General features: G+C 32.8%; 13 protein-coding genes and 2 non-coding genes across 15 annotated transcripts; 5 read left to right on the top strand and 10 right to left on the bottom strand. All coding sequences in view use genetic code 11, as the record gives it.

The window, feature by feature from the left end:
• Positions 1-106: 106 nt before the first annotated feature.
• On the bottom strand, positions 107-2,341 carry ndhF (NADH dehydrogenase subunit 5). The gene has a single exon. It carries the CDS (start codon positions 2,339-2,341, stop codon positions 107-109), a length of 2,235 nt encoding a protein of 744 aa, YP_009772764.1.
• A 741-nt stretch (positions 2,342-3,082) lies between these two features.
• On the top strand, positions 3,083-3,322 carry rpl32 (ribosomal protein L32). The gene has a single exon. The coding sequence runs from the start codon at positions 3,083-3,085 to the stop codon at positions 3,320-3,322; it is 240 nt and encodes a 79-aa protein (YP_009772763.1).
• A 1,186-nt stretch (positions 3,323-4,508) lies between these two features.
• On the top strand, positions 4,509-4,588 carry trnL-UAG. The gene has a single exon. It is a non-coding gene; the product is annotated as a tRNA-Leu (tRNA).
• Positions 4,589-4,727: 139 nt separating this feature from the next.
• ccsA (cytochrome c biogenesis protein) lies at positions 4,728-5,699 on the top strand. Its single transcript has one exon. It carries the CDS (start codon positions 4,728-4,730, stop codon positions 5,697-5,699), a length of 972 nt encoding a protein of 323 aa, YP_009772762.1.
• A 248-nt stretch (positions 5,700-5,947) lies between these two features.
• On the bottom strand, positions 5,948-7,444 carry ndhD (NADH dehydrogenase subunit 4). Its single transcript has one exon. It carries the CDS (start codon positions 7,442-7,444, stop codon positions 5,948-5,950), a length of 1,497 nt encoding a protein of 498 aa, YP_009772761.1.
• Positions 7,445-7,544: 100 nt separating this feature from the next.
• Positions 7,545-7,790, bottom strand: psaC (photosystem I subunit VII). Its single transcript has one exon. It carries the CDS (start codon positions 7,788-7,790, stop codon positions 7,545-7,547), a length of 246 nt encoding a protein of 81 aa, YP_009772760.1.
• A 297-nt stretch (positions 7,791-8,087) lies between these two features.
• On the bottom strand, positions 8,088-8,393 carry ndhE (NADH dehydrogenase subunit 4L). The gene has a single exon. The coding sequence runs from the start codon at positions 8,391-8,393 to the stop codon at positions 8,088-8,090; it is 306 nt and encodes a 101-aa protein (YP_009772759.1).
• A 224-nt stretch (positions 8,394-8,617) lies between these two features.
• Positions 8,618-9,148, bottom strand: ndhG (NADH dehydrogenase subunit 6). The gene has a single exon. It carries the CDS (start codon positions 9,146-9,148, stop codon positions 8,618-8,620), a length of 531 nt encoding a protein of 176 aa, YP_009772758.1.
• Positions 9,149-9,531: 383 nt separating this feature from the next.
• ndhI (NADH dehydrogenase subunit I) lies at positions 9,532-10,020 on the bottom strand. The gene has a single exon. It carries the CDS (start codon positions 10,018-10,020, stop codon positions 9,532-9,534), a length of 489 nt encoding a protein of 162 aa, YP_009772757.1.
• A 79-nt stretch (positions 10,021-10,099) lies between these two features.
• ndhA (NADH dehydrogenase subunit 1) lies at positions 10,100-12,442 on the bottom strand. Its single transcript has 2 exons — positions 11,892-12,442; positions 10,100-10,634 (listed from the first exon to the last, which is right to left on the bottom strand). The coding sequence occupies exons 1-2, from the start codon at positions 12,440-12,442 to the stop codon at positions 10,100-10,102; spliced, it is 1,086 nt and encodes a 361-aa protein (YP_009772756.1).
• Position 12,443: 1 nt separating this feature from the next.
• ndhH (NADH dehydrogenase subunit 7) lies at positions 12,444-13,625 on the bottom strand. The gene has a single exon. It carries the CDS (start codon positions 13,623-13,625, stop codon positions 12,444-12,446), a length of 1,182 nt encoding a protein of 393 aa, YP_009772755.1.
• A 98-nt stretch (positions 13,626-13,723) lies between these two features.
• On the bottom strand, positions 13,724-13,999 carry rps15 (ribosomal protein S15). The gene has a single exon. It carries the CDS (start codon positions 13,997-13,999, stop codon positions 13,724-13,726), a length of 276 nt encoding a protein of 91 aa, YP_009772754.1.
• A 1,778-nt stretch (positions 14,000-15,777) lies between these two features.
• trnI-CAU lies at positions 15,778-15,851 on the bottom strand. Its single transcript has one exon. It is a non-coding gene; the product is annotated as a tRNA-Ile (tRNA).
• Positions 15,852-16,821: 970 nt separating this feature from the next.
• ycf2 (hypothetical chloroplast RF2) lies at positions 16,822-22,431 on the top strand. The gene has a single exon. It carries the CDS (start codon positions 16,822-16,824, stop codon positions 22,429-22,431), a length of 5,610 nt encoding a protein of 1,869 aa, YP_009772753.1.
• Positions 22,432-23,784: 1,353 nt separating this feature from the next.
• Positions 23,785-26,037, top strand: psaA (photosystem I P700 chlorophyll a apoprotein A1). Its single transcript has one exon. The coding sequence runs from the start codon at positions 23,785-23,787 to the stop codon at positions 26,035-26,037; it is 2,253 nt and encodes a 750-aa protein (YP_009772752.1).
• The last annotated feature ends 6 nt before the right edge of the window (positions 26,038-26,043 follow it).

Here is a 26,043-nt window from a genome sequence, read left to right as displayed (position 1 = left end):
CGAATCTATCGTTTTCTTGACCTCCCCGAAGCTTTTCAGATGAGACAGTCATAAACAACTCTACCATAATTATTAGCGGATAACCCCAATTTAGGTTGAATAGTAGTTAACTAAATATATAATAACAAATTACAAAAAAGATTAATACAAAAAAGAAAATATACGAAGAAATTCGCCCCCCCCCCACATATTTGATAGCCTCTCCTATAAAAAAACTTGAAATACCAACTCCATTTGGAATTCCATCAATTACTTGTCTATCAAAAAAATAATTGAATTTAGCTAACTTTCTTACACTCCCAATTAAAGATACTTCAAAAAAAGCATCTATATAACCACGATTATATGACCAATCATATAGAATATTGATTATTTTGTCGGCAATCATTTTTTTAGGAACACTTTTTTGAAATAAATTAAATAAGTTCAAATTTAGTAAAGAAGAAAAAACGGGTTTATAAAAAAAAGACGCTATAAATATTCCGAAAAAAGCTATACTCACCGAAAAAGTTGCATTTGTAAAAAATTCATGCCAATCCGTAGAATTCTTTGAATTTGGATGTAAAAGGTCTATAGACGGAATTAACAATTTAGATAATATATCCAAATCTATTCCCTCTTGGCTGAAAGAAATTCCAATGGATCCAACGAAGAAAGTAAATAGTACTAATACAAGCATAGAAAATAGCATAGTATTGTCCGATTCATGAGGATAAAAAAAAGGAATATTTTTTGTACCAAAATGGGTACTATCAAGAAAAAGACGTCTTATGCTTTTGCCATTTCGATTAATTCGATGTGAATGTGTTCTCTTCCGAAAAAAAGAAGTCCTTTCATTATTATTCATCGTTAATAAAGCTAATAAATGGATTTTCTTTTTTAATTTTTTTTTTTCTTCTTTGCCCCATAAAGATATTGAATAGAATGAACTATTTTTCTTTCCATTGAAATTTTGAAAATGAACGTTTAAATATCCCTCAAAAACAAGCAAATAGATTCGAAACATATAAAACGCAGTTAATCCTGCTGTGGAACAAGCTATTATTGCGAAAATTGGCGAATACAACCAACTATCATTAAGAATCTCATCCTTAGACCAAAAACAAGCAAAAGGTGGAATACCGCAAAGAGAAAGTGTACCTATTAAAAAAGAGGTTTTTGTAATTGGCGCATGTTTTCTTAAACCACCCATAAGAACCATATTTTGACTTTTATCTGGAGAATATCCAACAATAGCTTCCATTGAGTGAATAATGGATCCAGATCCTAAAAACAACAATGCTTTTGAATAAGCATGAGTAATCAAATGAAATAAAGCGGCTCGATAAGAGCCCATACCCAAAGCTAACATCATATAACCCAATTGAGACATTGTAGAATAGGCCAAATTTTTCTTAATATCTTTTTGAGCAATAGCTAAAGTAGCTCCTAATACTACGGTTATTATACCTATCAAAGCTATTCCACCCATTATGGAGGGTATAACTATGAAAAGAGGAAGAAGTCGAGCTACAAGAAAAATTCCCGCTGCTACCATAGTAGCAGCATGTATAAGAGCAGAAATAGGAGTAGGACCTTCCATAGCATCCGGTAACCATACATGAAGAGGGAATTGGGCAGATTTCGCAACTGATCCGCTAAATAACAAGAGGGCACACAAAGTAACAAAAAAAAGATTCACCTCATTCTTATAAATTAAGTTATTGAATATTTGAAATAAATCCCGAAATTCCAAACTACCCGTTATCCAATAAAAACCTAAAATTCCTAATAATAAACCAAAATCCCCTACACGATTAGTTACAAACGCTTTTTGACAAGCATTTGCCGCAATAGGACGTGTGAACCAAAAACCTATTAATAGATAAGAACACATTCCAACCAATTCCCAAAAAATATAAACTTGTATCAAATTGGAACTAGTAACTAATCCTAACATTGAAGTATTAAAAATACTCAGATAAGTAAAAAATCTCAAATAGCCTTGATCATGAGACATGTAACTATCACTATAAATTAGAACCAGAATACCAACAGTAGTGATTAATATTGACATAATAGAAGTAAGTGAATCGATCAAGTAGCCAAACTCTAAAGAAAGATCATTATTTATAGTCCAAGACCATACATATTGATAGATAGAATTATTCTCGATTTGATGAATAGATAGATCGATCGAAAAAATCATAACTATCATTAACAAAAAAATACTAGGAAAAGCCCACATACGGCGAAGATTTTTTGTTGCCGTGGGAAAAAGTAGAAGTCCTACCCCTATTAAAATAGGAACGGGAAGTGGGATGAAAGGAATGATGCATAAAGATTGATGTGTATATTCCATACAAAAAAAAAAAATGAAAGAATAAAAAATTTTTTGATTCTTGATGAATTTTGTTTCTTATTCGTTTGTTTTATCTCTTTTGTAAAGGGGTTCGGTTAATAAAAAAACGGATATATAAATAGAATTTGATATTCTTAATTGTTTTGAATCTTTGCACAATCGTTTCAATATTGGAAAGTACAAAGTAAAAATCTGTCAATAACCAAATTCCTAGTGAAAAAAAAAAAAAATGATTCTTATTTTAAGTAATATTAATTAATTACTATCTTAGGTTAGTCATTTTTTTTTTTTTTTATAAATTAAGAAAAAGAAAAATGACTAGAAATTTAGAAATAAATAATAATATAAGATTACAATAAATAAAAACAAAATTTTTATCTATAGAATGAGGATAAATCATTACACCAAAACGAAGAACATTTGTTTATTTATTTTGATATAAATTAGAAAAACAATAAAAAAGAATAATAAGACTTTGTTGTATGAGTCAGAAACATTAGTTCCTCTTTGAACTAATTGATTATTTTCCATTACAATAAAAAGAGATCCATAGATATCTTCTATGAAAAATTTGGAAAATTTATATATATAATATTCAATGTTTTTACTTTAGATAGAAAAAAATAAAGAGGGAATTCGGATAGATAAGACATACGGCTAATTCCAGAATAATTCGTTTTCATTTACAGAACAAATGTCTTTCACATCGAACTATAGTAATGAAAAAACTATCTGAATTGTATGGCAGTTCCAAAAAAGCGCACTTCTATATCAAAAAAAAAAATTCGTAAGAATTTTTGGAAAAAAGGGGGATATTGGACAGCATTGAAAGCCCATTCATTGGCTGAATGTATTTTTACAGATAAATCCACAAGTTTTTTTTATACAGATAAACGCAATAAATCAAAAGGTTTTTTTTGTAACATTACAGATAAACCCAAAGGTTTTTTTGTAACAAAGAAAAATGTTGAATTGGAATAATATAAATTAGCTCGATTCAAAGAGTATTCTTTACTACTCATTTTAGACTAATACTAGTATAGAATATAGAACATCAATTAGATTATATTTGATTTAGAATATATTCTATATAGAATATATTCTAACTAGATTATATATCTAATCTCATTTTTTCATTTTTTTGAATGTAGTGTTAAATTTTAGATATATATATTAATTAACTATTTTGCTTTCATTCCAAAAATCGAAATGTATTTCTTTAAGAGTCATAAAATGAAATAACTAAAAAATCAGTAGTCATTAAGTAACTACAAAAAAATGTGCTTTTTCGTTATTTCATTACTGGATTGAAGTCAAAACTACATAGTTATAGTTTCAACAGTGTTTTTTTTTATTTGAATGGAAACTACGAAAAACCCATTCCTTAGAAATCAAAACATTCTATATTTTTTTATATTTTTGATATCAATATTTTGATATAAAGTATAATGAATAGATCGAAATAATTCATAGATAGATCGATCTATTCTATAAATTATGGAAAAGAAAAAAAATATACCAATTGGAATTCAAAAAAATATATACATACGAATCTAATAGAAATAATTCTTAGTATTATTAAGACTAATAAACAACATCAATGAAATTGTTTTGGATTTTCGCGGGCACGTTCTATTAGAAGTGATTTCATAATATTCATGCCCCCCGTGAATCCCCGTACAATTCGATTGACATATTAAAAAAAAAGCAATATGCATAAATAAAATAAAAATATATATCTAGAAGATAGATTCTTAGAATCTAAGGAATGGAATAGAATAACATTCCAGATTCAGTACAATCACAATTAAACTTCCTTTGAATCTGGAAGTCTTTCTCAGATATAATAAAATAATTCAGTTCCAGAGGCAAAGATCGTAGTGGACGGGAATAACATAACAACTAGTTATTAGTAATAGTAAGAATTACTATAACTTAAATAAAAAATGATTCTATATTCTATTCTATATATCATATATTTATCCATTTTCTATATATATATATATTCATTAGATATTCGAATAAATCCAAATTTCAAATTTACTTAATAATTCTTAATTTATACTAAATGTTTAGTAAAGAAATGGACTAAATAAATATTGCACTTTAATGGATTCTTTCAATCTCGACGATTGACTAAAGAATTAGTTATTATGATTTCGAGTAAGCCGCTATGGTGAAATTGGTAGACACGCTGCTCTTAGGAAGCAGTGCTAGAGCATCTCGGTTCGAGTCCGAGTAGCGGCATGGCATCCTATATTTTAAAAATTTGAAAAGAAAAAGTCCTACCTAGAATGAATTCAATTCCCTATTTCTATTCCTAGTATTCATACCTTTTTTATTTTCATTATAGATTATAGATATTTATTTTCATTTACATATATATATGATATTTTCAACTTTAGAGCATATATTAACTCATATATCATTTTCCGTCATATCAATTGTTATTTCAATTCATTTAATAACCTTATTAGTCAATGAAATCGTAGGATTATATGATTTGTCCAAAAAAGCCATGATAATAACCTTTTTCTGTGTAACGGGATTGTTAATTACTCGTTGGTTTTTTTCGGGCCATTTACCATTTAGTGATTTATATGAATCTCTAATCTTTCTTTCATGGGGTTTTTCCATTTTTCATATGGTTCCGTGTTTTAAAAAGGAGAAAAACCTTTTAAGTACAATAATAGCACCAAGTGTTATTTTTACCCAAGGCTTTGCGACTTCGGGTCTTTTAACCAAAATGCATCAATCCGTAATATTAGTCCCAGCTCTACAATCCCATTGGCTAATGATGCACGTAAGTATGATGATATTGGGCTATGCAGCCCTTTTATGTGGATCATTATTATCAGTGGCTATTTTAGTCATTACGTTTCAAGAAGTCATCCAAACTCTTCCTTTTACCAAGAATTTGGATTCTTTAAATAAATCATTTGATTTTGTTGAAATCAAATACATGAATATGAATGAAAGAAACAATGTTTTACGAAAAACTTCTTTTTCTTCTTCTAGAAATTATTACAGGTCTCAATTTATTCAACAATTGGATCGTTGGGGTTATCGTATTATTAGTCTGGGTTTTCTCTTTTTAACGATAGGTATTCTTTCGGGAGCGGTATGGGCTAACGAGGCATGGGGATCCTATTGGAATTGGGATCCAAAGGAAACTTGGGCCTTTATTACTTGGACCATATTCGCGATTTATTTACATACTAGAAAAAAAAAAAAAATAGAAGGTGTAAATTCTTCAATAGTGGCCTCTATTGGATTTCTTATCATTTGGATATGTTATTTGGGGATCAATCTATTAGGAATAGGACTACATAGTTATGGTTCATTTACATCTAATTGAATTTTAATCAGTAAAGAACCTGAGAAATCAAAATATGGAAAGCATATAAATATATACTTTCCATAAATTGTCGAGAACCCTTTCAATCAAGTAATGGAATGATTCAAGGGGTTCTCACAAACAACAAACATATTCTATTATAATTTCCATTTTTTTAAGTGAATCTAACGGAAATATATATTTTTTTCATTGGACAAAGCAAAGGTTTTTTTTCTCTTTTTGATTCATTTATTCAGGAAAATGATCTATTAAAAATTAGATAGAATAGCTTCAACCTTGTCAACCGAGAATGAGAAAATGAAATCCGGATAAATACCAATACCTATTACAGGTATAAGGATAGAAATCGAAATAAATAATTCTCTCGGCCCAGAATCAAAAAAATAAGAGTTTGGTGTATTGAAAAACTTGTATCCATAGAACATCTGCCGTAAGATAGATAATAAATAAATAGGAGTTAATATCATTCCAATAGCTGTTCCAAAAGTCATTAGGATTTTCATCATGAAAAGATATTTTTGACTAGTAATTATTCCCCAAAAAACGATCAATTCTGCAACAAAACCGCTCATGCCTGGCAATGCGAGCGAAGCCATTGATAAGATAGTGAAAATCGTGAATATTTTTGGCATTGGGATAGCCATTCCGCCCATTTCGTCAAGATAAACAAGACGTAGTCTATCATAACTAGTTCCTGCCAAGAAAAAAAGCGCAGCGCCAATAAATCCATGAGATATTATTTGTAAAATGGCCCCGTTGAGCCCAGTATCACTTATAGAACCAATTCCTATAATTATGAAACCCATATGAGATACCGAAGAATAAGCTATTCTTTTTTTTAAATTACGTTGACCAAAAGATGTTGAAGCGGCATAGATTATTTGAATAGAACCTAATATCATTAACCAGGGGCAAAATATGGAATGAGCATGGTAAAAAAATTCCATATTAATTCGAACCAACCCATATGCTCCCATTTTTAATAAGATTCCGGCTAAAAGCATACAAGTGCTGTAATGTGCCTCTCCGTGGGTATCTGGTAACCATGTATGTAAGGGTATAATCGGCGATTTGACAGCAAAAGCAAGAAGAAATGCCGTATAGAATATTATTTCGAGCGCCACGGGATACGATTGATTAGTTAATGTTTCAAAATTTAATGTTGGTTCATTAGAACCATATAAACCGATACCCAGAATTCCCATTAATAAAAAAATAGAAGCTCCCGCAGTGTACAAAATAAACTTTGTAGCTGAATACAAACGTTTCTTTCCCCCCCATATGGATAAAAGTAGATAAACGGGAATTAATTCCAACTCCCACATGATGAAAAAAAGTAAAATGTCTCGAGAAGAGAATGGTCCGATTTGACCGCTATACATTGCTAACATCAGGAAATAGAATAATCGGTATTCTCGAGTAACCGGCTGAGCCGCTAAAGTGGCTAAAGTAGTTATAAATCCCGTTAGTAAAATAGGTCCTATAGAGAGTCCATCTATTCCCAATCTCCAGTAAAAATCAAAAAAATGGATCCATTTATAATTCTCTGTCAGTTGAATTAGTGGATCATCCAATTGGAAATGATAACAAAATGCATAGGTTGTTAGAAGGAGATCGATTAAGCATATACAAATGCTATACCACCTAATTACCTTATTTCCCCTATGAGGAAATAAGAAAATGAAGGAACCCGCGGCTATTGGGAAAACTACAACTATTGTTAACCAAGGAAAATAATTCGTGATAAAAATAAGATACACTTGGGCCAGAAAAACCCGTGCTCCAAAATGGAGCACGGGTTTTTGCCAGTAAAAAACGTATTCGTGGGGTGTTTTTTGAAACGTATCAATAAGATAGACCCATACTTCGAGTTGTTTCACTCCATAAATAAACTCGAACACTTAAGAAATCCGTCGGACAAGCGGACTCACACCTCTTACAACCTACACAGTCCTCTGTTCTTGGGGCAGAAGCTATTTGCTTAGCTTTACATCCATCCCAAGGTATCATTTCTAATACATCTGTGGGACAGGCTCGGACACATTGAGTACATCCTATACATGTATCATAAATCTTTACTGAATGGGACATTGTAATTTTTGAACATCAAAAATGAAAATTATCGATCTAGTAAACTCGTCAATGAATCATATATTTATGTACCAGATGAATCAATGATTTGTCATAATATTGTTAATGGTTAATAAAAAAAGGACGTCTATATAAATTTAGAAGTTAAGGAATAGAAGAGGACCAGGATACTTTGATTTCTTATGATTTAGGCAATGCAAACATGATCCTAAGTTGTGTAGAATACATACTAATTTCAATTGATAAATATTACGCTACTTAAAATTCTACTTTCCTTTATTTTAATTATGATTAATGCTATTTATTCAACAAATTCGATTGATTGATGCGAATTGATTTTCTGTTACGAGCAATTGAGGAAACAATAGCCAGTCCGATAGCTGCTTCGGCGGCTGCAATAGCTATAACAAAAATTGAAAAAAGATTTCCTTTTAATTGGCGATTATCAAAAAAATCAGAAAAAGTTACGAGATTTATATTAACTGCATTCAGTATAAGTTCAAGACACATAAGGGCTCTAACCATATTTCGGCTCGTGATCAATCCATAGATACCAATAGAAAATAAATAGGCACTCAAAACAAGTACATGTTCGAGCATCATTGACCAACTCCTTATTAATTTTGATTCATTTCAATAGGAACAACAATTCAAGAGATTCAATTGACTAAAGAATATAACAAGTCTGGAACAAAAGAATATATCGGTAATAAAAAAAGGAGTTTCTACATAAAAACTCTTTCCCTTCACATAGAATTCGACAGAAATAAAAGTGAGAAAAAAAAAAAAAGAATCTTGATTTATATTCCAAGTTCTCTAAAGATTTCTTACTGACGAGCTACGACAATTGCACCTATCAAAGCAACTAAAAGAATTATTGAAATTAGTTCAAATGGAAGAAAAAAATCGGTTGATAAATGAATTCCAATTTGTTGACTAGTACTTATTAAATCTTGCTCAATAATCTGATTTGGTCTTGTCGTCCAAATAATTCCGTACCATGATGTATCTGGAATAATAGTTATTAGTGAAACAAAAATACTTGTACAAACTATCAAAGTAATTCCATCCCCAACGGTCCAAAGATGAAAATCTTGGTAATATTCGCAACTATTCATGAACATCACAGCAAATATGATTAAAATGTTAATAGCTCCCACGTAAATAAGTAGCTGTGATGCAGCTACAAAATGCGAATTTGATAAAATATATAATAAAGATATACAAACAAGAACCAGTCCCAATGAAAAAGCAGAAAAAATGGGGTTGGTAAGTAATACTACCCCTAGACTTCCTAATATAAGACCCGATCCCAGAAAGACTAAAAGAAAATCGTGTAGCGTTTCGGGCAAATCCATTATATGTAAAAAAGACAAAGAAATCGAAATTTCATGACCTTATTGATATGACCAGGAAAAAAATTGGATATACTAAAATTTTTCTTTAAAAATCCTAAGGAGTTTGAATTGATATAGTTACAGTTATATAATCGATGTCATTCCGGTCTTTATACTAAAGAGTAGTTTGAAACTATACTAAAACTTAAGTATCAAAGTAGATATAACATATCTAACCATTAAAAATTCTTTATTTAATATTTCAAATTTGGATAATATTCTAGAATATTTCTAATCTGATATCTACTGTCTTATTCATTTTTTAATACTATTTTTGAGAATATTGTATTTCTATTCTTCTCTATTCTATATATCGATCTATATATATATATAGAATCTTTTTTTTAATTTTTTATACGAATTGTTCGAATTGTATAATCATCAATTACTGACATTGGTAAACGGCCCAAAGCAATTTGATTATAATTCAATTCGTGACGATCATAAGTTGAAAGCTCATATTCTTCAGTCATCGATAAACAATTGGTTGGACAATACTCAATACAGTTACCACAAAAAATACAGATTCCGAAATCAATACTGTAATTTAGCAAGCGTTTCTTTCGAATATCCGTTTCTAGTTTCCAATCAACAACGGGTAAATCTATAGGACAGACACGAACACATACTTCACAAGCAATACATTTATCAAATTCAAAATGGATTCGACCGCGGAAACGTTCTGATGTGATTAATTTTTCATACGGATATTGAATAGTTACAGGTAAACGATTTGCGTGAGATAAGATAATCATGAAACTTTGACCAATGTACCTTGCAGCTCGGACTGTTTGTTGACCATAATTCATGAACCCAGTTACCATAAGGAACATATCGTAAATATCTATGAATATTTTTGTTTTATTTCTTTCTCTTATTTGAGACAAGTAATGAATATAGAAGATCAATCTTTTACAGTGAAAACAATTGAGACGAAGTTGTTAATAATAGATTGCCAAGAGAAATAGGTAAAAGAAATTTCCATCCAAGATTTAATAATTGATCCATTCTTAGTCTAGGCAAAGACCATCTTGTTAGGATAGAAACGAATAAGAAAAAATAAGTTTTAGCTAATGTAATAAAGAGATCAATTGTAGTTCCAAAAACTCCATATGTTTTATTTATTTCAAAAACCTCAGATATGTACGGAATAAAGATATTTGAACCGCCCAAGTAAAGAACTGTTACAAATAATGAAGAAATAAAAAGGTTTAAATAGGAAGCAACATAAAATAAACCAAATCTAATACCCGAATATTCTGTTTGATAACCCGCTACTAATTCTTCTTCTGCTTCTGGTAAATCAAAAGGTAATCTTTCACATTCTGCTAGCGATGAAATTAGAAAAACGATGAAACCCATAGGTTGACGCCACAAATTCCAGCCCCAAAAACCATATTTTGATTGCGCATCAACTATATCAACTGTACTTAAACTGTTAGATAATCCTAGTCGGTGATAACATTACTGTTCCCATCTCTATTACAGAACCGTACATGAGATTTTCACCTCATACGGCTCCTGGAAAGCCTTAAGTAAATCTAAGGACCGAGCCGATTATTTATCTCTTGATATATCCCTAAGATATAGAAGATTAAAATCTATCAAACGGTTCTGAATTAGACCAATTCAATTCTGTCTGTTCTAGAAATAACTAAATAAGAAAGAGAAATCCATTTTAATAAAAGATACAACATAAAAGATACAATAAGGCACTTCTGAATTGATCTCATCCCTTAAAAATCAAAATTTGAATTTGTTGAGTAATAACTGAATTCTTCAATAAAATACTCTTTTAGAATTCTCCATAACCCTCATCATTTTGAATTAATTACGAATACGAAAAATAATTACACATTCGTTTCTTAATTATGATGTGAATTTGATCTCCATGAATATGGATAGAAGAAATCAAAAACGATCTCCTTTTCGTTTTTGATTTCTTCTGTTTTTTTCGTTCCTATTCTTCTTTTTTGTGCTATGAAAAAGAGACTTAAAAAATTTTAAAGGATTTTCTCGTTCCTGATAGTCATTTTTTGAATCAGTGGATGGAAGCATACTCTGGATCGGAGTTGTGGGGAGTACTACTTGATTTTTTCTACCAACTTAAAGCCCCAATTAGTATTCTTTTTCTATTATGCGTAAATTATCTTTTGGATAATTTACCAAATCTGTCTTACTAATCCTTTGTGTATCTTGGTGTTTCTAACCATCCACTCCCTTTTATTAACCCCCCCCGTAAAATTGAGTTTAAAACATCTATGATAATTCATACAAATGGTAATTAAAACTCAATTAAGGGTTGCCTTTTGAGCCCGCTTCAAAACAGGATAGATAACAAATTATCCAATCTTGGGTTAAATGGCCTCTTCTGTTTATAAATTTATTTATTTCACTTCATTCTTATACATAGAAAATGAGACTCCCTATTTTTACTGCCATTTTAAATCACTATACTATATAATGAGAAGTAATAGAAATATAGTATTCTGAAATTTTATTCAATATAAGCTGTTTTATTTCACCCATATAACTATCTAATTTAGTTCTTCAATCCGAATTGTGAAAAAGAAAGATTCTGAAGGTTTCTATTCAATTTATTCGACTCCTTTCCTATATGGTACTATATTTCTATATAGTACGATAAAGAGAGGAGCATAGCAATAGCGTCGAATAGATTTTTCTGTTTCAACGAATCGCACGTAGAGATATTGATAAGACACATAGAGTTAATGGTATTTCATAACTAATCGATTGAGCAGCAGCTCGTAGACCACCCAAAAAGGAATATTTATTATTTGACCCATATCCCGACATAAGAAGTCCAATGGGAGCAATACTCGAAACAGCAATCCATAAAAAAACACCGATATTGAAATCAGATAAAACAAAGTTATAGCCAAAGGGAATTACTGAATAACTTATTAGAATTGATATGACGGATATGGATGGTCCGATACTGAATAAACGAATATCTCCCCTAGATGGAATAAGATTCTCTTTGAATAGTAGTTTTGTTCCGTCTGCTAGAGCTTGAAGAATTCCAAAAGGACCGGCGTATTCGGGTCCAATACGCTGTTGTATCCCTGCAGATATTTCTCTTTCTAACCATACAATTGCTAGTACACTTATCGTGATTCCTAATACAAGAATCAAAATCGGTACAAGTATCCATAGAATTCCGTAGACCTCTTTGAAAGATTCCAACCCGGAAAAAGAATTTATATCTTGGACTTCCGTTGTATCAATTATCATTTCACCGATCAACTTCTCCCATAATGATATCTATGCTACCTAGTATTGTCATAATATCAGCCAATTTCATTCTTTTAACTAATTGAGGAAGAATTTGCAAATTGATAAAACCGGGTGGACGAATTTTCCATCTCCAAGGAAAACCGTTATGATCGCCTATTAGAAAAATTCCTAATTCTCCCTTGGGGGCCTCAACTCTCACATAAAGTTCTTGTTGGGGCAATTCAAAAGTCGGAGACGATTTTTTACCAATGAATCGATATTCAAAATCATTCCATTCTGGCTCCCTTTCTCTATCAAAGCTGCGAATTTCTAAATTTTCATACGGCCCACCTGGAATTCCCTCCAAAGCCTGCTGAATTATTTTTATGGATTCCATCATTTCACCAATTCGAACTAAATAACGAGCTAATGAATCTCCTTCTTTTTGCCATTGAACTTCCCAATCAAATTCGTCGTAACACTCATAATTATCAACTTTACGTAGATCCCACTGTATTCCGGAAGCCCGAAGCATTGGTCCTGATAACCCCCAATTTAGAACTTCCTCTCTACCAACAACACCTACTCCTTCAACCCGTTCTAAAAAAATAGGATTTCGTGTAATAAGTTTTTGATATTCAATAACCCTTGTTAAAAAATAATTGCAGAAATCAAAACATTTATCTATCCAACCATAAGGTAGATCAGCCGCTACTCCCCCAATACGAAAATAATTATGCATCATTCTCATACCTGTCGCAGCTTCAAATAGATCATATATTAATTCTCTTTCTCTAAAAATATAGAAAAAAGGGGTTTGTGCACCAATATCTGCCATAAAAGGTCCCAGCCATAGTAGATGAGAAGCTATACGACTTAATTCCAACATAATTACTCGTATATAGCTGGCTCTTTTAGGTACTTGAATATTTCCCAATTGTTCCGGTCCGTTTACGGTTATTGCTTCTGTGAACATAGTAGCTAAATAATCCCAACGTGTTACATAAGGCAGATATTGTATAATTGTTCGGTTTTCCGCAATTTTTTCCATACCTCTGTGTAAATAACCCAATATTGGTTCACAATCAATAACATCTTCACCATCCAGAGTAACAATAAGTCGAAGAACACCATGCATTGATGGGTGTTGAGGCCCCATATTGACTATCATGAGGTCTTTTATTCTAGCTGGGACATTCATAGGTTTTTCCTCGATTCATTCTTCCATGAATCGTTAAAAAAGAAGTTCATCAAAATTCAGGATCTAATAAATCGAATAATTGAAAATGATTCTAGAAATTAACGAATTTGTGAATCACGAATACCCAACTGATTTATTAAGTTTTTATAACGTATTTTATTTTTCTTTGACAAATAAGACAGTAGTCGTTGCCGTTTTCCCAGAATTATACGTAAACCTCGTTGAGATAAATAGTCTTTTGGGTGTAATTCAAAATGTGAAGTAAGTCTTCGTATCTTATTAGTGAAATTGAATACTTGAAATTCAACTGATCCGGGGTTTTCCTCTTCTTTTTTTTTTTGTGAAATAACAGGTATAAATGATTTTTTTATCATAAAATGATTTTCTCTCCCCCTCCTTTTTTTTTGGTAGATATTTTTATTCATCAGTAATAGTAATAACACTCATTTTGAATTTAGTATATAAAATTCTCTTAATTTACTTAACAATTCTGAATTTCTTTTTTTTTTTTTTCAAATCAAATTCATTATTATATTAATATATTAATTAATATATTAATATATACTATATATAAGGATAAGGAATTAACCATACATATATAACAAATTCAAATAGATATACTAAATCGTTATGGATTCTATTGTCTTGTATATTTTGAAAATAATCAGCTGGTTAAGCTCCATGCAACCCCGCTAAATGATATCTATATATATAAATGATATCTATATATAGATAAACCACTAGCCTCTTAGATTTTGCACGGAAATCCTGAGAAAGACTTTGCTTCGGTTTTTTTATCTTTATCTATGCCTACGGTGTAGATAGACTATTTAAATCCATCAAAGAACCTTTATCTTCTGTATCTGTATGAATGATCAATATCAATATCATCCATATTATTCCAATTCCTTCCCAATACCTCCCAAAGAAAATCTCCAATTGGATCTGAAATTGACGGGTTAGTGTGAGCTTATCCATGCAGTTGAGTTCAATATATATTATACAGCACTTGACCATAATTGTCAAGACTTCCAAATAGAATTGTCGAGGGTTCAAAATAAAATTAACAAGACTCCATTTAATGAATTGGAGGTTCACTAGAAAGTATAAAACATAAAAATAGAATTGTCAAGACATAAAGATTGAATTATCAAGACACAAAAATATAATTGTCAAGACTACATGAAATGAATTTTTTTAATATCTCAATTGAAGTTATGAGCCCTAATATCGTAATATTGGAGGCTCATTACTTCAACCAGTCACCGTGTTCTTCGAATGGATCTCTTAGTTGTTGAGAGGGTTGCCCAAAAGCAGTATATATATTAAGGCATACCCAGTAAAACTAACAATTAAACCGGATAGAGAGATGGCAATTAGGGTTGCTCTTTGCATGATTATATAATATCAAGACTGCAGTGTATTTATCAAGACCATAGGTCACATCAATGTGTAACTAATTAGTAGTGAATATCCAAATTTGAAGTAGAATGAATCGAAATAATGAATAGTGTAATTGAATCTAAACAAATCGAAATGCTTTGTATTTTTTTACCACAAGAATTCGTTATGTATGGATGATGAGATTCCATTGATACAGAGCCAATGATTCGATTTTCTCTGACGGATGGTCAGAACTTCGTCTCGACTCCAATCCTACGAAGCTGAGAGGTCCACTACAGATCAGAAATTCTTGAAGTAGTATTATGTTTTTAAATAGGTTATCTCCTTACGTTCTCACGCCAAAGAAAAGTAAGATAGCCTTGCCTTTTTTTTTGAATTATCGTATATAATCAATAATCAAATTAGGATTCCCTTATTTTGAATTATATGATTTTGAAATTCGAATTTGATATTATTAATACGTAGGATTGGAATGGAATTATGAAATTATTGAACTAAAGATAAAGAAATGACTTATTTCGAAATTATGAAAAAGAAAGTCTAAATTATGGAAATAAAGAAATAATTGAAGTAACGAAAAAAATGGATGTTTCTTTTGTTCTTTTGGGACGGTCGGAAAAGAGTCAATGTAGTCAACATAATTACCTATTTCGAAAGTAATGTCATAGAGTTGCGAAGAATGAACTTTTGACAGTTTAAAATACGAATTCTTGAACAAAAATGAACTTTAGGGGGGTTTTTATTGCCGTGCATCCAGTAGGAATTGAACCTACGACTTCGCCAATTATGAGTTGGGTGCTTTAACCATTCAGCCATGGATGCTTCGCGGGAATCCTCTCTAAATTATATTAGATAGAATTCTAGGAGGTTTAGATGTTTTGAAGTGAAATCTTTTGGATAAATCAAGGTATACAATACAATTATATATACAATTACTAAATTACATATTACATATATAAATAGATATTAAACTAAACTAAATAATATTCCAACAAGAAGGCATACATACTACATTCTATCCAATTACAAAATTACATATATAAATAGATAAATAGATAAAACAAAACTAAATAATATTCCAACAAGAAGGCATACATACTACATTCTATCCAATTACAAAATTACATATATAAATAGATAAATAGATAAAACAAAACTAAATAATATTCCAACAAGAAGGCATACATACTACATTCTATCCAATTACAAAATTACATATATAAATAGATAAAACAAAACTAAATAATATTCCAACAAGAAGGCATACATACTACATTCTATCCAATTACAAAATTACATATATAAATAGATAAATAGATAAAACAAAACTAAATAATATTCCAACAAGAAGGCATACATACTACATTCTATCCAATTACAAAATTACATATATAAATAGATAAATAGATAAAACAAAACTAAATAATATTCCAACAAGAAGGCATACATACTACATTCTATCCAATTACAAAATTACATATATAAATAGATAAAACAAAACTAAATAATATTCCAACAAGAAGGCATACATACTACATTCTATCCAATTACAAAATTACATATATAAATAGATAAATAGATAAAACAAAACTAAATAATATTCCAACAAGAAGGCATACATACTACATTCTATCCAATTACAAAATTACATATATAAATAGATAAAACAAAACTAAATAATATTCCAACAAGAAGGCATACATACTACATTCTATCCAATTACAAAATTACATATATAAATAGATAAATAGATAAAACAAAACTAACTAATATTCCAACTAAGGAGGGAAGGATGACAATAAAACATCAAGATCAATTCGAATCTTGGATTTTAGAATTGCGAGAAATAGTCAGAGAAAGCAAGAATTCTCTCTATTTCGTAGATTCGTGGGCTCAATTCAATTCTGCGGTATCTTGTATTCACGTTTTTTTCCACCAAGAGAGTTTGATAAAACTCTTAGACTTCCGAATCTGGAGTATCCTATTTTCACGCAATTCACAGAGAAATCTATATTTCATGATCAAGAATGTAGTCCTTTTTGTAGTTATTTATCGTATTAGCAATCGAAAGATGATCGAAACAAAAAATATCTATTTGACAAGGCTGCTTCCTATACCAATGAATTCCATTGCACCCGGCAATAATACATTGGAAGACTCAAAAGATTCGTTCAATATCAATAGGTTGATTGTTCCACTGCTGTATGGTCCAAAAGGAAAAAACATTTCTGAGAGATCTAGAAGAGCCGATTGTTCTTTTTTCTCTGACAGATGGTTAGACCTTCTTCTTCTTCGTCTGGATTTGAATCCTGCTGAGAGGTCGACTCGAGAGCAGAAATTATTTAAGAAAGAGGAAGGTGTTTCTTTTGTTCTTTCGAGGCGATCGGAAAGGAAAGAAACAGTCAATCTATTCAAAATCCTTCGATATTTACAAAATACTGTTTCAATTCATCCTATTTCACCCGATCCAGAATGTGATAGGGTTACGAAGGATGAACTTTTGACAGTTCAAAATTTTGAATCAGAAGAAGGATTTCAAGAAATGGCAAATTTATTCAATCTATCAATAACTAAGCCGGATCTAATGTATCCTGAGGGATTTTCTATTGATTATTCTGTATTGGATCCAAAACTCTTCTTTCTTTTCTCACTTAGGAGCCGTGCGAAACAATCCGCAAACGAGGTATGCAACTCTAGGGATGAATCAAAAAAGAAATCTTTATTGGTTCTACCTCCTCTTTTTTACGAAGAGAATGATGAATCTTTTTATGCAAGGATCATCCAAAAATGGGTCCAGACCTCTTGCCGAAATGATTTTCAAGACGCAAAACCAAGAATAGTGCTGTTTACTAGCAACCGGTCAGTCAATCAATATGGATTAATCAAAAATCTGATTCAAATTCAATATAATACCTACGGGTACATAAGAAATCTCTGGAATCAATTCAATCGCAACTTGGAATATGGAATTCAAAGGTATCAAATACAAAATGATATTGTGAATCATAGACCTAGAAGGAAATACACGATCAACCAACATTTCTCAAATTTGAAAAAGAGTCAGAAGAATTGTCTAACCGAGAGATCCATGAATAAGGATCGAATATATAAATACAAATGGTCCAATGGGAGCAAGAATTTCCAGGAATATTTGGACCGTTTCATTTCGGAGCAGAATAGCCGTTTTCAAGTAGTGTTCGACAATGCATATTCGCTTGATTGGTCTGAGGTTATCCGCAAAAAAGATTTGTCTAAGTCACTTTGTTTCTTTTTTTCCAAGTTTCTTCCTTTTTTCTTTGTGAGTTTGGGGAGTATCCCTGTTCATAGGTCCGACATCCACCTGGATGAATTGAAACGTCCGAACGATCCACTCGGGAATCGGTTGTTAGAATCAATAGGTCTTCAAATCGTTCATTTGAAAAAAAGGAAACCCTTCTTATTGGATGACTATTATACTTCCCAAAAATCAAAATTATTGATCAATGAAGGAACAATTTCTAACACGGCTTCCTATTTCTCACCGATATCCCACGATCAAGACAATTGGCTGAATCCCGTGAAACCGTTTCATAGAAGTTCATTGATATCCTCTTTTTATAAAGTAAATCGACTTCGATTCTTGAATAATCAATATAACTTCTGTTTCAATTGGAACAAAAGATTCTCTTTTTATGCGGAAAGGTCCTGGAATTTTAATTTTACCTATGGACAATTCCTCAACATCTTGTTCATTCAAAACAAAAAATTTTCTTTGTGCGACGGTAAAAAAAAACATGCTTTTTTGGACAGAGATACTATTTCACAGGTATCTAACATATTGATAGCTAACGATTTTCCGCAAAGTGGTGATGGCGGATATAACTTGGACAAATCTTTCCATTTTCCAACTCGATCCGATCCATTCGTTCGTAGAGCTATTTACTCGATCGCAGACATTTCTGGAACACCTTTAACAGAGGAAGAGATTGTGAATTTTGAAAGAACTAACTGTCAACCTCTTTGCGATATGAATCTGCCTGATTCAGAGGGGAAGAACTTGCATCAGTATCTCAATTTCGATTCAAACATGGGTTTGATTCACACTCCATATTCTGAGAAATATTTACCATCCGAAAAGAGGAAAAAACATAGTTCTTGTCTAAAAAAATCCCTTGAAAAAGGGCAGATGTATAGAAATAGAAAATTTCAAAGAAAAACTCTCTACAAATGGAAGAGATTCCGACGGTATATCATACCTTGGTTTCTTACCGGGACAGCGCACAAATATCTCAATTTAATATTGAGAGAGACTTTTTCAGATCTATTGGTGATACTAAGGAGGAGTCCTAAATTTCAAAAATTTGTCTCCATTTTTCATGAAATTATCCATAGGCGTGGATTCGAGCGAATTCTTCGTAAAAAGTGGAGTCTTTCACAACGCAATCCTATACGTGAGATTTCGAGTAAGTCTTTACATAATTTTCTTGTATACAGCACAAAATTTTTTAACCCAAATAATGAGTCAGCATTGATATCGACGCGTTTGAGATGTCTAAATATTGGGGAGTTCCTCTTTTCAATCCTTCTCCTTCTTCTTGTTACTAGATATCTCGTTCATACACTTTCATTTGTTTCTCAATTCAATGAGTTACAGAAAGAGTTCGAACAGGTCAAATCTTTCATGATTCCTTCCTACATGATTGAGTTTCGAAAACTTGTGGATAGGTATCCTCCATCGGAACTGAATTCTTTCGGGTTAAAAAATATCTTTCTAGTCGCTCGGGAACAATTAAGAAATTTTCTAGAAGAAAGACGAGGTTCGGCTTCTGGCGGCAACATGCTAAGGGGTGGTGGTCCCGCTTATGGAGTCAAAGATCTCATAAGTATTATACCAAATCCCGCCAATCGAATCAAGTTTTTGATAAATACGAGACATTTTAGTCATACAAGTAAAGCGTTTTATTCCTTGGTAAGAAGAAAAAGAAAAAATGTGAATAGTGATTGGATTTTTGATAAAATAGAATCCTGGATCATGAAGACTGATTTCATTGCTGATAAAGAAAAAGAATTCTTGTTTCAGTTCTCTACCGTAACAACAGAAAAAAGGATTGATCAAATTTTATTGAGTCTGACGAATAGTGATCATTTATCAAAAAATAATTGTGGTTATCAAATGATGGAGCAACCGGGAATAATTTATTTACGATATTTAATTGACATTCAGAAAAAAGATCTAATGACTTATGAGTTCAATCCATTCTGCTTAGCAGAAAGACGGATATTCCTCGCTCATTGTCAGACAATCGCTTATTTAGAAAACCTGCGTGGGGCTAGTAGTTTTGGTTTCCCATCTCGTGGGAAACCCTTTTCGCTCCGCTTACCCTTATCCCCTCCTAAGGGTATTTTAGTGATAGGTTCGATAGGAACTGGACGATCTTATTTGGTCAGATATTTATCGACAAACTCCTATGTTCCTTTCATTACAGTTTTTCTAAACGAGTTTCTGGATAACTTTCCAAAGGGTTTGGAGCTTGACTATGATAATGATGAGGATGGTGTTTTTGATGAGAGAGAGGGTACCATTTACAGTCTTTTACCTAGTTTTGAGGATAGTTGCTATAATGTCAATAAGTTTCGTAGTGAAGATCTCGACTGTAACTTTGACTTTGATAGGGAATTGGACTTTCTAAGTACGCAGGATCCGATACTTAAGGATACCATACACGAGTGGGAACTAAAGCGATTTTTTCTCGATCTTCAATTCGAATTAGCAAAAGCAATGTCTCCTTGCATAATTTGGATTCCAGACATTCATGATCTGGATTCGAGTGACTTATCCGTGGGTCTATTGGCGAACTCTCTGGAGTCTGAAAAATCTTCTACTAATCTTATTATAGCTTCGACTCATATTCCCAAAAAAGTAGATCCGGCTCTAATAGCCCCGAATAAATTAAGTACATGCATTAAGATACGAAAGCTTCTTATTCCACAACAAAGAAAGCACTTTTTCACTCTTTCATCTAGTAAGGGCTTTCACTTGGAAAAGAAAATGTTACATACTAATGGATTCGGGTCCATAACTCTGGGTTCTACTGTACAAGATCTTGTAGCACTTAGCAACGAGGCGCTATCAATTAGTATTATACAAAAGAAATCCATTTTAGACAATAATATAATTAGATGTGCTCTTCATAGAAAAACTTGGGATTTTAGATCTCAGATAAGATCGGTTCAGGATCATGGGATCCTTTTCTATCAGATAGGAAGGGCTGTTTCACAAAATCTACTTCTAAGTAATTGCTCTATAGATCCTATATCTATCTATATGAAGAAGAAATCATGTAACGGGGGGGATTCTTTTTTGTACAGATGGTACTACGAACTTGGAACAAGCATGAAGAAATTAACGATACTTCTCTATCTTTTGAGCTGTTCCGCCGGATCGGTCGCTCAAGACCTTTGGTCTCTACCCGGCCCTAATGAAAAAAATGATGGGATCACTTCGTATAAACTCCTTGAGAATGATTCTGATCTAGTTCATGGCCTATTAGAAGTAGAAGGTGCTCTGGTGGGATCCTCACAGACAGGAAGTAAGTTTGATAATGATGGAGTGACATTGCTTCTTCGCACCGAACGAAGGAATCCCTTAACTATGATTCAAAATGGATCTCGTTCTATCCTTGATCAGAGATTTCGCTATGAAAAATATGAATCGGGGTTCGAAGAAGGGGAAGGAGTCCTCGACCCGCAGGAAGATTTATTCAATCACATAGTTTGGGCCCCTAGAAGATGGCGCCCTTGGGGCTTTCTATTTGATTGTCTTGAAAGGTCCAATGAATTGGGATTTCCCTACTGGAAAAGGTCATTTCGGGACAAGGAGATCATTTATGATGAAGAGGATGAGCTTCAAGAGAATGATTCAGAGTTCTTGCAGGATGGAACCATGCAGTACGAGAGACGATATAGATCTTCCCAAGCCCAAGAACAAGGCTTTTTTCAAATAAGCCAATTCATTTGGGCCCCCGAGGATCCACTCTTTTTGCTATTCCAAGATGATCCTCTTGTATCTGTGTTTTTACGTCGAGAATTTTTTGCAGATGAAGAGATATCAAGGATCCTTTTCACTTGCCAAACAAAACAAATTTATTGGAAATATCAAAATAAACGCTGGTTTAGGAAGAATACGCAAGAGCAAGAAAAGAATTTCGAATTGTTGATTGATCGCCAGAGATGGTTTCGAACCAATAGTTCATTATCAAATGGATTTTCACATTCTAAAACTCTATCCGAGAGTTATCAATATTTATCAAATCTATTCCTGTCTAACGGAACCCTCGTGGCTCAAATGACAAAGACATTGTTGAGAAAAAGATGGCTTTTCCCGGACGAGATGGTTCTTAGTATCTGTGCTAATAATGAATGATTGCTTTAACCGAATAACAAAAAATTCTTCTTTCTCTGTCGATATGGGGATCTTCTCAATTGAAAGATCCCCTAAATATCGATAATACGGATTTTTTACGTTTTCATTTTATACCTAAAACCCCAAGAAATTAATATGAAAATTTTCAATTATATGAGATCCCTCTTTGGTTTGATCAATTAAAGGGCGTCCCAGCTGTATTCAACAGGCGGCACAATGACCCAGATCGTTTTGTGTTTTTCCGGCTTCTTTGAATAAATCTAAAAGGATCGCTGTTGAATTTTTGGATTAACATTCAACCGTCATTGAGAATTCTGAAAAATTTTTAAAACGGCAAAACAATTTTTCAACATTTTCCAGTTATTTCTAGTAGAAATTATCAAGAAAGGTCTGACTAATTTAATCGAATCTCTAAAACGCCTTTTAAAAAATGAACGCGTGTTAAATCGCTTCGCTTTTTATTTGGCTTTATTATGGATCTTGTTGGCATTGGTTGTTCTAAAAAATATTCTTCTAATATAGAAGGTGATCTGGTCTTTGAATCGGTCGATTTTTTTTAGTTTTCCATAATTTATAGATAGAGCGAAATAATTCCTAGATATATCAATCAATATATGGATGAATTATTTCGATCTATTTATTATACTTTAGATAAAATTATATTATAATATATTGAATTTGGTTCTAGTTGATTGTTTGTTGTCCTCATCAGTCAAATAAAACAAACCATTTCTATAGCAACAAACAATCAAAAGATTTCATTATATCTCTTCTAATATCGAAAATTCTTCTATTTGATCTGATATTTAGTAGAGATAAATACTAAATGATATAGTAGAGAATTCCTTTTTTTTCGGCTATTCAAACTAAAAAAAGAAAAGAGACCTTCTAAAAACTAAATTCAAATACCCGTATGTTCCCCAGTAATGCTAATAACTGCTCACGTGATTTGAAATAAAGTACCTAAAAATATCTTCTATGTAAGATATGCAAGAAAGACAAAAAGCAAAATTTGTTCCATCTAGGAATCTCTAAATGAAATCTGAATAGACTGGGTTGCACAAAAAAATCGGATTTCACTTCATTAAATTCAAAGTCCAGAAAAGGTTTTAGAATATTTTATTAAAGGGTCCGTTGAGCGCCCCACTGCTATGTCATAATAGATCCGAACACTTGCCCCGGATTAACTTCCGGATCATAATTGTTCTAGTGAATAACTAAAGAAGATAGAGACTAGATAGATGGGAGATAGAAGAGAAAGATATTCACTAGAAAGATCTCTCATAAGTTCCCTAATTATGTTTTATGTTGGCGGGTCTCTTTGTATGTGTTGTCCGGAAAGAGGAGGACTCAATGATTATTCGTTCGCCGGAACCAAAAGTCAAAATTTTGGTAGATAGGGATCCCATAAAAACTTCTTTCGAGCAATGGGCAAAACCTGGTCATTTCTCAAGAACAATAGCTAAGGGACCCGATACTACTACTTGGATCTGGAACCTACATGCTGATGCTCATGATTTCGATAGCCATACTAGTGATTTAGAGGAGATTTCCCGAAAAGTATTTAGTGCTCATTTCGGCCAACTCTCCATTATCTTTCTTTGGTTGAGTGGCATGTATTTCCATGGTGCTCGTTTTTCCAATTATGAAGCGTGGCTAAACGATCCTACTCACATTCGACCTAGTGCCCAGGTGGTTTGGCCAATAGTAGGCCAAGAAATATTGAATGGTGATGTAGGCGGAGGTTTCCGCGGAATACAAATAACCTCTGGTTTTTTTCAAATTTGGCGAGCATCTGGAATAACTAGTGAATTACAACTCTATTGTACTGCAATTGGTGCATTGGTCTTTGCAGCCTTAATGCTTTTTGCTGGTTGGTTTCATTATCACAAAGCTGCTCCAAAATTGGCTTGGTTCCAAGATGTAGAATCTATGTTGAATCACCATTTGGCAGGGCTACTAGGACTTGGGTCTCTTTCTTGGGCGGGGCATCAAGTACATGTATCTTTACCCATTAACCAATTTCTAAATGCTGGAGTAGATCCCAAAGAGATCCCGCTTCCTCATGAATTTATCTTGAATCGCGATCTTTTGGCACAACTTTATCCAAGTTTTGCCGAGGGAGCAACCCCATTTTTTACCTTGAATTGGTCAAAATACGCAGACTTTCTTACCTTTCGTGGAGGATTAGATCCCCTAACTGGTGGTCTATGGCTGACTGATATTGCACATCATCATTTAGCTATTGCAATTCTTTTTCTCATTGCCGGTCATATGTATAGAACTAACTGGGGTATTGGTCATGGTATAAAAGATATTTTAGAGGCCCATAAAGGTCCATTTACAGGCCAGGGTCATAAAGGTCTATATGAGATCCTAACAACGTCATGGCATGCTCAATTATCTCTTAACCTAGCTATGTTAGGCTCTTTGACCATTATTGTAGCTCACCATATGTATGCTATGCCTCCTTATCCATACCTAGCTACTGACTATGGTACACAACTCTCATTGTTCACACATCACATGTGGATTGGGGGATTTCTCATAGTTGGTGCTGCTGCACATGCAGCCATTTTTATGGTAAGAGACTATGATCCAACTACTCGATACAACGATCTATTAGATCGTGTTCTTAGACATCGCGATGCAATCATATCACATCTCAACTGGGTGTGTATATTTTTAGGTTTTCACAGTTTTGGTTTGTATATTCATAATGATACCATGAGCGCTTTAGGACGCCCTCAAGATATGTTTTCAGATACCGCTATACAATTACAACCTGTCTTTGCTCAATGGATCCAAAATACCCACGCTTTAGCACCTGGCACAACGGCCCCTGGTGCAACAGCAAGCACCAGTTTGACTTGGGGCGGCGGTGATTTAGTGGCAGTCGGCGGCAAAGTAGCTTTGTTACCTATTCCATTAGGAACTGCAGATTTTTTGGTACATCATATTCATGCATTTACAATTCATGTGACGGTATTGATACTCCTAAAAGGTGTTCTATTTGCTCGTAGCTCACGATTGATACCAGATAAAGCAAATCTCGGTTTTCGGTTCCCTTGTGATGGACCGGGAAGAGGGGGGACATGCCAAGTATCCGCTTGGGATCATGTCTTCTTAGGATTATTTTGGATGTACAATTCCATTTCGGTAGTAATATTCCATTTCAGTTGGAAAATGCAGTCAGATGTTTGGGGTAGTATAAATGATCAAGGAGTAGTAACTCATATCACAGGAGGAAACTTTGCGCAGAGTTCGATTACCGTTAATGGGTGGCTCCGCGATTTCTTATGGGCGCAGGCATCCCAGGTAATTCAATCTTACGGTTCCTCATTATCTGCATATGGTCTTTTTTTCTTAGGTGCCCATTTTGTATGGGCTTTTAGTTTAATGTTTCTATTCAGCGGGCGTGGTTATTGGCAAGAACTTATTGAATCCATCGTTTGGGCTCATAATAAATTAAAAGTTGCTCCTGCTACTCAGCCTAGAGCCTTGAGCATTGTACAGGGACGTGCTGTAGGAGTAACCCACTACCTTCTGGGTGGAATTGCCACAACGTGGGCATTCTTCTTAGCAAGAATTATTGCAGTAGGATAATGGCTA

The sequence above is a fragment of the plastid genome of Trifolium pratense, assembly GCF_020283565.1.
Source record: "Trifolium pratense plastid, complete genome".
Classification (NCBI taxonomy): domain Eukaryota; kingdom Viridiplantae; phylum Streptophyta; class Magnoliopsida; order Fabales; family Fabaceae; genus Trifolium; species Trifolium pratense.
Note: the sequence above shows the minus strand (reverse complement) of the source record. Positions and strands in the feature narration are given on the sequence as shown.